Source organism: Lupinus angustifolius, chromosome LG01, assembly GCF_001865875.1.
Source record: "Lupinus angustifolius cultivar Tanjil chromosome LG01, LupAngTanjil_v1.0, whole genome shotgun sequence".
Lineage (NCBI taxonomy): Eukaryota > Viridiplantae > Streptophyta > Magnoliopsida > Fabales > Fabaceae > Lupinus > Lupinus angustifolius.
The window spans coordinates 21,907,923-21,917,750 of record NC_032009.1 but is presented as its reverse complement, the minus strand read 5'-3'; the positions used below and the strand labels follow the sequence as shown (position 1 = coordinate 21,917,750).

At 32.8% G+C, this 9,828-nt stretch overlaps 2 protein-coding genes across 3 annotated transcripts; both read right to left on the bottom strand.

Moving 5' to 3' along the window:
- On the bottom strand, nt 1-3,294 carry LOC109355275 (GPI mannosyltransferase 3). 2 transcript variants are annotated; one of them, XM_019598345.1, is made up of 9 exons: nt 2,982-3,294; nt 2,787-2,904; nt 2,067-2,171; nt 1,638-1,921; nt 1,218-1,499; nt 894-1,095; nt 659-810; nt 406-568; nt 1-295 (listed from the first exon to the last, which is right to left on the bottom strand). In XM_019598345.1, the coding sequence occupies exons 1-9, from the start codon at nt 3,194-3,196 to the stop codon at nt 215-217; spliced, it is 1,602 nt and encodes a 533-aa protein (XP_019453890.1). In that variant the 5' UTR covers nt 3,197-3,294; the 3' UTR covers nt 1-214. The 2 variants fall into 2 exon arrangements, with proteins under 2 accessions (XP_019453890.1, XP_019453898.1); XM_019598353.1 differs by having other exon boundaries at nt 2,787-2,908; nt 2,982-3,097.
- Nucleotides 4,109-7,016, bottom strand: LOC109355313 (VAN3-binding protein-like). Its single transcript, XM_019598401.1, has 8 exons — nt 6,812-7,016; nt 6,644-6,715; nt 6,478-6,546; nt 5,610-5,967; nt 5,050-5,217; nt 4,885-4,934; nt 4,508-4,556; nt 4,109-4,393 (listed from the first exon to the last, which is right to left on the bottom strand). Exons 1-8 carry the CDS (start codon nt 6,989-6,991, stop codon nt 4,191-4,193), a joined length of 1,149 nt encoding a protein of 382 aa, XP_019453946.1. The 5' UTR covers nt 6,992-7,016; the 3' UTR covers nt 4,109-4,190.

The following is a 9,828-nucleotide window of genomic DNA, read 5'->3' as shown; positions in this document are numbered from 1 at the left end:
TGATGCTAAACCAGAAAATGATCTCACAGTAGGTGTGTGGATTATCTATAAAAATATAATTATCTTAAGATAAGAAAGGTAATTTACAAGCTGGCCACTGCAATTTCCCTGGTAAGCAATACATTAACATACAACATACCTTGACACTTGAGATATAAATTGAAGTATTGAATTCTCACAAGACCAAAACTTGCTGCAGGTCAGATGGATATAGCTATTTTACTAGAACGTATACAACAATCGAAGCTTGAAGATCACGATCTACCTTGAAGTGAGCATTAAAAAATCTTCTTTCCTGTTGTTAAATCCCAATGTTAATTAAATGAGGACAAAGTACCCGCATTAAGAGCAACATTAGAAAGCTAAATAAGCAGTAATTATCATAGAACAGTCTTTATTGATTACCTCTCTATAACCAAATGAAATTAAAGAGTTCCTCAATTTTTGTTCTTCTGAATCAAATAAAACAATGTGGCTGGGCAGAGACCATTTTTTTGCATATTCAGACACAAAAGGAGCAGGGTCCATCATGAAATGGTCAGACTCATCTGGAACTCCTTTCTCTTCACTGCAGAACATGATAACATCCACGAGAATTATGAACTTATTTTAGTCCCAATTAAGATTACAAGCCATTCCAGAATTCTAAATTCCAAACCTTGGTGTGCAGTCCAGAAATTGCATTGGCAGGTTATGATGCAGCATGGAATAGTAGGGGGTAGCATGGCAAGGCGTTAGGAATAGGACACTTCTTACATTCCCATGTTGTGCTTCACCGGCAAGGTGGTTCATAACATCCTCAGGTCCTCTCTGTCGAGAAAATATAGAATATATTATTATCTAAAGATTTTTCAGAAGATTTTTCGCTCAACAATTACTTGTCAAATAGATACCTGATGAACCAAACTCATATACAAAGCCATTGGAATATTGGTAACAAGCAAAAATAAGATGGCAAGTGTCATCTTGGGAGAACATTTAGTATTCTTTTCTGAAGATTTTTTTCCTCTGTACACTGGAGAACCAGGATCTTCTATCACAGCCAAAGAATAACCAGAGAACATCAGAGCTATGGGAAGAACTGGCAAGACAAACCTGTACCTCACAGTAATTGATATGCAATTATGTTAACACACATTGCTAAATAATCTACATCCAAATACCAGTGGGCCAACTATACGTTAATATGCATATGTAATCAATTCAGATAGAAATACCTGAATTCCTTATGACCTAATATGCTGTAGAAACCCAAAACCCAAGCAATGAGGCCAGCAAACTTCCACTGTTTGGAATAAATGATACCGGCTATACAAAATGGTAAGTGAGAGAAGATCATGACTGTAAATCCCTGAGTGAAGTACCAGTGCCACTTGTGAGTTCCGTAGTAGTCTCCACCCGATGAAAGGAAATTGAATTTTAGAAAATTCAGCGGTACTAGAATCCACTTGCCATACATGAAATGATCTAATAAGCAGGTGAGTCCAACCATCAGGATCCTGACAAAGTGAGCCGAGATGTTAATAAAATATGGCCTCCGGGAAAAGGCGAATCATGAAAGGGGAAAATAAATATGACGATATATGATTCTCTAAAAGCATAAGCAAAATGATTAAGATTGTATATCCAAAACATACCCAATAGGAACCACTTCATAAAAAAGGAATTTCAATCTGTCACGTGTCTTTAAAAGCTCAAGCAAGCCAATGAAAAGCCATGTGATTGCACTTGTTGGCCGAATAGCACAAGCTAATGCAGCCACAACTAAACCACACTTCCTTGAAACAAAGGAACATTTGTTGGAAGATCTCATGCAGGGCCAATAGTAAAGAGACACTACTGTAAGAACAGTCTCCAAGCTATTTGATAGTGTACGAGAAAAACAATAAAACATGAACCAATTGGTCAACTGGGAAAATAGCTGCAACTGAGTTAAGTTTTCAACTTTTCATATAGGACGAGGAAGAAGATGCTAGAAAGTATTATTATAAATAATGCAGAGCAGCAAGAACATCTAACATGACACAAACTCATTCGTGCTAAAAAAATAAAAAATAGCCGGATACTGCCCACTTTGCAACATGGTGACTAAAGAGAACTGCAGAAAGTTTGTACAAGTACAAATCACCAACTGCAGAGAACACCGACTGCAGCAGCCGGGGAGCCTTCATCTAAGAAACATGTAGCATAAAATAGAATTAGTAGAGGGATCAAGATCCTAAAGTGTTTGGAGAAAATAGAATTGGATCTGAAACTTACACATGTATCAAACATATCAATGATACAATGGCTTAAATAAGTTTTAACATAAATATAAGGTGGAGATTTGCTACACATGACGATCATGTTTCCCCCGATATGAGAAGATACTAACCTTAGTGGAATCATGTCTATGAAATGTAACAAGCCAATATACTATAGTCTCTTAAGCCTGAGTCTATAGTCTTTTTTTGGTACTACCAAAGGTATCCTCTCAACCTTTTGGGTAAGGAACTGACTCTTCCGAGGTGCGTGGTTGTCCCTCCCAACAAGTATCGCTCACAACAATGGAACATTTGACATTTTGGTCATCAGAGTCTATAGTCTTTAGTTCGGTGTTGCAGCTCTCATTGGAAAAATAAAATGCACAACCTTCTTTTCTTAAAAGAAACACATACAGTTGATTTCACAAAGTTAAAGGTCTACGACTTGGAACAATGAATGAAGAATGAAATGAACACACAGTTTTAAATTGAAACATGCATTCATGTATAACTGGTGATGAAATAAGATAGATAGAAACTTACCATAACCCAAGGATTATCGAGACGAAGAAAAGCGAGAAGGTTATAAAGTGGAACAAAGAGCATAGGGTGTAAGTAACTTCGAATTCCATGTTTCCACTCCCATGTTAAATGACCATACCTGTCTATTAATCAATGTCATTTTATTCTTTTGACATTTACGTATGAATTGATGGAAGAGAAATTGAAATTAATTACCCAAATGCGATTCGATGTGCAACTTCGGGTCCTTGCCAATGTTCATCAGGATTGAAGTAAGTCTGAATTAGAAGAGAGTTTATGATTCGGAATGCTAAGCAGAAACATAATACTCGTTTATCTGACCAATCCTCGAATCTGGAGTTCTCTGAATCTGGATTTGGAATTCTGTGCTTTTCTGATTCATACTCGTTCTTGTTTTGTCTTCGTCTCATTCTTTTTCTCACAGATCACACTGCTACTGTTACTGTAATTTCGTTGTTTATGATCTACATGTGTATACATTACTCTTTTTCTTTCTTTCTTCGTCTCAATTTTTAAGGATTTTGTATTAGTTAATTCATTTCTTCTTCTTCCTCCTTGTTTATGGATCTTACTGGATCCAAGTTGGGTTTACTCAGTAATGGGCCAGCAATGTAAATGAATAAGTGGGCTTACAAAGAAAAAGAGGAAATAAAGCTAATCTTTTTGGAACATTGTACATGTCTTACCAAGAAAAAGACGTTGGTCTAGTGGTGTAAGGCTCTTTTAAAGACCAAAATTGAATGTTCGATTTTTGGAAGTGACACTTATTGGGAAAGACAACCACAAACTGAAAAATGATTAGTTCCTTACCCAAAAAAAGTAAGAGATTTCATTGATAATACTAAAAAAATATGTCCTACACCAATTAAAAAATGCAATATCAAATAAAAATAAATAATACATTATATTTTTTATTTTTGCTTTATTTTTATTATTATTATTATTATTATTATTATTATTATTAGTGTGAAGATTTAAGATATTCATATTTCTGATGTGTCACCTTTTTAATACCCGTATTGAGAATTATGTCCGGAGAATATGTTTGTTTTGTACAAAGAAGGGCCGGTGTTTCTTAATATTATAATCAAACTTATCAAACAAAGTCTAACAATCTGAACTCCCTTGGACATTCTCTAGTTGTTCATTTATGTTGTTAGTTAAGAAGATTATTTCTTTGATGGATATCATAATGACATAATTTTACAATAATAATAACTAAGTTTTTATTTCACTAAGTAGGATCTGCTTCATAGATGGAACGATGATTTATCATAAATCATGACAATGGTTATGCATTAGGGATTTAATAACGGGGGAAATAATATGCATTAGTTCCACATATATTAAAGTACAAAGTTTGAAATGGACATAGAGGTTAGGCAAGTGCTGATAACATGAATCTTAGTAAAATTGCAGCTCATATTTTGCAAAAGAAGTGGAGATCCTAAGCATATGATTGATGGTTGTGGCCCATGTCTTATAACGACGATAATCGGTAGCCATATCTAGCTTGAAATTGCCTCTTATGGTCTTTAAAACAATCAAATAGCATGTATCAGCTTCTGAATCTTTGTACAGCTCCGCATGTATATTCAGCACAATACCTAAAGCCAGTGCCGTAAGCAGCAAGTCATTGAGCCTTCTAAGTTTTTAATAAAGAAATGCAGAAAGAAGAATAAGAAAAGAACATGGTGAAAGATTAAACAAAAAGCACTTACTCTCCTTCTTGTTTTTCAATAGATTATGCTTCCTCATCATTAGTACAACCTGTAGTTTTAGAGTGAGTATCATTGCATCCAGAGGTAGAAAGACAAAAGTATAGCTACTACACTAGCAGCACAAGATTTAATCCCAATGTCTAAATTACTCTTAAGTTTAATTGCGAGATGTAAGTTTCAAAGAGTAACTGTCACGGCCCGATGTTCGGCAGATCATCGGCTACACGACTGAGGATTTGAAGTATGCAAGTTTCATAATTGAAAACACTGAAAGCTAAATTAAGTGATGATAAGATTATAGCAAGTAGCACAATGATATTTCTAGATATGTTCAATCAAAATATGTGGATTGACATAAAAGTGTCCAAAATTCTAACCTTGGCTTCACTGTTTAGGATGACACGCACTGATCTTGGCGTGTACCTCCCTGTTTGAGAAAACATTGAAGTAAGCATAGATTAAAAAACATAACATGCTTTATAACTAACTTAGATATAATAGAGATTTCTTCTTATTATTATTTTATTATAGCATTATTGTACCTTCTGGTGTTTCTACATGTAATTCAGCACCCTGTGAAAGAATAGATCTGCCTTTTTCAAAGTCAAAGTCCAAATCATTGTTGTCTTCTATGGTCAAGATGGGGACTCCACCATTCAATCTGTTATTGCATCCTGATCTTGCTTTAAGTGTGGCTTCACATTTTAATGCTGCAGTTAACCAATAGGGTCAGCGGGTCGATGGTACATAAAGTACATAATTAACAATAAAGCGTTAGTCTAGTAGTGTAAGACCACACTAGATCCCAATAAGAGTTCGACTCCTGAGAATGACAATTGTTGGGAGGGGCAGCCACGTAATCCGAAAAGGATTAGTTCTTTACCCATAAAGTGAGTAAATACTCTTGGTAGTACCAAAAGGTAAGAGAAAACTATGTATTGTTCTAAGTGAAGTCTCTTATTCATTACTGTATTACTGAACTTGTATCATATTAATGTTGTTTTTGTCAATATCATTTGTTACTCTAACTAAGTTTTTAACATTATAACCAAGTGAGTAAGAAACTCTCATCAAACAAAAGTATTCAAGAGATTATTATTACATGTAGCAGCAGCAGCAGTGAGAGTTAGAATATCACTTGTAGTTGTGCTACTCATGGCTGAGCTAATTACATTGCCAAGTTGCTCTTTCTTTATTCCCATTGCTTCTGCTACTTTTGCACATTGGGCTGCTACCAATGCAGCAGCAGAAGCTATTGCTGCATCTCTATCTTCATTGGAGTCCTTTTTTGAACTCTCTGCAGCAATAGCTGCAAGTGCAGCTGCAACCCCTGCAATGGAAAGTGCTGCATGCACTTCTGCTCTTTGCAATCTTTGCTCTTCTTTCCTCTTCAACTTTATTTCCATAAACCATTTCTTTATTGACACACTTTTCAATGGTATCATCTGTTTCCATGAAAGCTGCAAGGTAAAAAAAACACTATCAGATATATAAAAATTGTTCAAACTTATGGCAGAATTACATCATGACAATATATTGGATCCTGCCTCTATTATAATTCAAATAGTTCCATTGTTTGAATATCAGAATTTTACAATTTTCTCATGCAACAAATTAAATTATCTCCATTTCAATTGTTTTCTATCTTTCAAGAGTACACACAACTCAAACAAAAAGTACTAAAATGCAAAGGGACAAAGGTGTTCATTATTTATTAGTGTAAATACACATTTCAGTCCTTCATGGTTCCTTAGTAGTTTGTTCTCTCAAAATTTGAAAAATCCAAAAAGGTTCTAAAAAATTTCAAATGTGGATCAAATTATTTATGGTCAAATTAGTTTTTTCAATTTTTGAGGAACCTAAACTCGAACGGACTAAAATTATGTAAATGACAAACCTACCAATGTTGTAAATTACTCAATTTGAACTAGCAGACATGCAGCTATTGATTGAAAGAAAATATTACATACCAATTTCTTTCGGAAACCACTGTTGTAATTTAATTCAGGATGCATGGCTTGCTGCATCCATATCCATGACTGAAGCAGAAGAAAAAAAAGGAAACTGATATAAAATGTCATATCCCTCAATATATAATAAGATCATTAAAATGTTATCTGTTGAGTGATTTGTTACCTTAACATCATTAGATTTCCAACCAGGCAAAGACTTGAAATCTGCATCATCCATTCTGGCACTCTTTTCCATCTTTTGTAAGTTCAATAAACATTAGACATGAATGAATGAATAAATGAATTAATATATAGTATTGGAAAAGTTAAGCATAGAATTGAATTGACTCACTGTAGGATGAGAATTAATGGGGCTAGCAGAAACTAATTGGTCCATAGAGTTATCAAATAGAACAAGTGAACCATGCTGAGGCTGTAAAGCTTGTACAGCAAAGTTGCACCATGTATGTGAAAGGAAATCCATTGTTTCTGGATGTGCATCTGAAGGGGTTAGATTAAAATCAGAAGCCATGATAATGGTATCTTCAAAACACAAATTATCTTGCAGATTAATGGAAAAGGAGGAAAATTTAGTTGAGTAGTCTCATATATGAAAATGGGTGTAAGCAAGTATGCATATTTATACATGCTAAATAACCATGACTTTTTTTTTTGAAACAGAATAACCATGATGTCACATTTATTTCAAAAATTACTTTATAATTTTAATTTGACATATTTAAACGAGAAAAATATGTATATACTAATGGTGTAAGATTTTTTATACTATCACTATATCATCTATTATTCATATTCAATTATCATTGACTTTTCATAAAAAATAATAAAAATTAAGGATAGATGATACATTAAGTGTGTATAAGTCTTTAGACTGTCAGCGCATATATATTAAAATATATTTAAATATAATCCTTATATTATATTATTACATTTCTGAAACCTCCCGACAATGTAGACATATCTTAATTCCAACTTATTCTAAAATATCAATGTGCTAAACTTCCACAAATTACTTGATTGCTATTTTTCCCGATGGTATTTTTGTAAACCACCTTAACCTTCCAAGTTTCCAGAAAAACTTTATAGAGATTCATACAACATATCATATTTGGAGACAAATATATTTTATGTTATTTGATACTATCATTCATGACTAAATTTTAATTGGAATTAAATTTTTAATATATTAACAAAGTTTTATTAATTATCTTCACGTATATATATCTCTATACAAGTCTTTTTCCTAGGTTTATGCTCTACTACCTTTTCAAGTACTAGTAACATCTAGCAAATATCTATTAATACCTTTATGAACTTTTATGTGGCTGTTTTCCCAATAAATTAAAACTACGGTTTCTTTGTATTATCATATATTTATATTGGCTCCAGGATGAAAAGAATTACCTCTGCTTTGTTGTAGTTTTTCATAAAATTTGTGTTGCTACTTAATTGTGATTCCCAAGGCTTAAACACATTAGTTACTTACTCTCATTATTACGTGATAGAATGAGACAAAACAAATAGTAATATCTCTACACTATAACTATTATGATGAAGGATAAATGTATTTATTATTATTATTTTATTATTATTATTATTATTATTATGTATAAATGATAAATATCTCATTATTACGTTGAGTGATAAATATCACTCAAATTAGATGTATTTCTTGCTAATTCTGTTAAAATGGTAGGAGCTATAAATAAGAGAGATCTTTTTTATGAACAAGAAGGAATGAGAAATGTTATTGAATTTTACAAAGTTACATTGAATCATCTATATAAAGGGAAGAAAACATTAACTACTCTAACCAAATTAACTAACCAACTAACAAAAAACTCAACTATTTTAACATTCCCCCGCAAGCTGGAATGTATCAAGCATTCTAAGCTTGAAATGATTGTATTGAATACAACGATATACTCTAATATATCCTCTTGTTGGTGAGCGAATCTTCATCTTCAGTCTTGAAATCATAATGCGAAGCAACAACGATGTTTAACCATCATATGCAGAAGCAACTTCATCCAAAGTTTAACTATATATCTTGGCAGAAGTTTAACCAACCAAATCAACCATAATAGATGAAAAAGAGAAAATAAAATGGACTTTAATCTTGATCCGAATATATTGCTTCAAAGAAGAAAAATTACACGCTTTCACAATGTTGTGTGTTTAATGAAAGAGTGGTAAAGAAAATAGAATAATAAAGAAAAAAAGAAAGATAATTGGGAGTAAATGATAAAGAATATGAAAATGTTGAGATTTAGATTTTAGAAGCTCCTTGATGAACATAATGCTATTCTTAATGACATTTTCTGAAAGGTTGAAAAGAGAACTTCAAGCTTTAGAAGCAGCAAACGTGCATGTCATTTTAGAAAGTGAACCTTTGATAGATGAGGTTTTGCAAAAATTTGAAGTGGCAACACATTGTGAGGAAGATGGGGTGAATGGTTAGGCATGTCTCAACCTATCACGGGAAAGTCTTGAACACAAGTATGGACCCACAATTTATCATTAGAATTCCAAGAATTCCAAAAGTAAGAGCCTTACACCTAAGACAATAAATACCCTAACTCTTAATGTTGTTAAAGAAGCCTAGGCTTGTGATCTTGTGACCAAGACCCTCTTAGATTTCTCAGTCACCATAGAAGACAATGATGCATTAAAATGACGTTGATAAAAAAGATGATGTTGAAGATGATAATAAGTTGTTTATCAATCTTACATATTTCTTGCAAAATGCATTGAAGCCAGAAACATCTTCTTTACAATTGATGCAAATACCACATCTTCTTGCTAAGAACACAACCTCAAGAAGAATGAGTTTTGTAGTATATCTCATGGCGGAAAAAGAAGAAAAATGGAAGCTATCAAAAAGAATAATAACACTCTGATACCATGTTAAAATTGTAGGAGCCATGGATAAGAGAGATCTTCTTGATGAACAAGAAGGAATGAGAAATGTTATTGAATTGAATTTTACAAAGTTACATTAAATCATCTATATAAAGGGGGAAAAACATTAACCAAATGCTCATTTGACTCTGATATCATGTTAAATTTTCATCTCAAAACCAATTGACAATGAGATGAGTAACCCAACATGTATTTAAACTATTCCCAAAACAATAAGATAGGCGATGTGAGACTTTCTTTCCAACAATATATCCATTTAAAACATTCCTACGAGTTCAAATAATTCTTAAGAATATCATAAACTTTATTTCACTAGATTTTAAAGAGTAATGTTATATCACTAACAAATTAGTTAAAATTATCTCACAAACGATGAAAACATGATATTTGTGTTTAAAGTATATATGTCAACTTCACATGTGACTT

Coding starts and splice junctions, on each gene's coding strand:
- LOC109355275 (XM_019598345.1), bottom strand. CDS start 3,196: ATGAGACGAAGACAAAACAAGAACGAGTATGAATCAGAAAAGCACAGA. Junction 1,500..1,637: donor TATGAAGTGGTTCCTATTGG/GTATGTTTTGGA, acceptor TCACTTTGTCAG/GATCCTGATGGTTGGACTCA. Junction 811..893: donor ATATGAGTTTGGTTCATCAG/GTATCTATTTGA, acceptor TTTTCTCGACAG/AGAGGACCTGAGGATGTTAT.
- LOC109355313 (XM_019598401.1), bottom strand. CDS start 6,991: ATGGCTTCTGATTTTAATCTAACCCCTTCAGATGCACATCCAGAAACA. Junction 4,935..5,049: donor ACATGTAGAAACACCAGAAG/GTACAATAATGC, acceptor TTTCTCAAACAG/GGAGGTACACGCCAAGATCA. Junction 4,557..4,884: donor TCCTAAACAGTGAAGCCAAG/GTTAGAATTTTG, acceptor CTAAAACTACAG/GTTGTACTAATGATGAGGAA.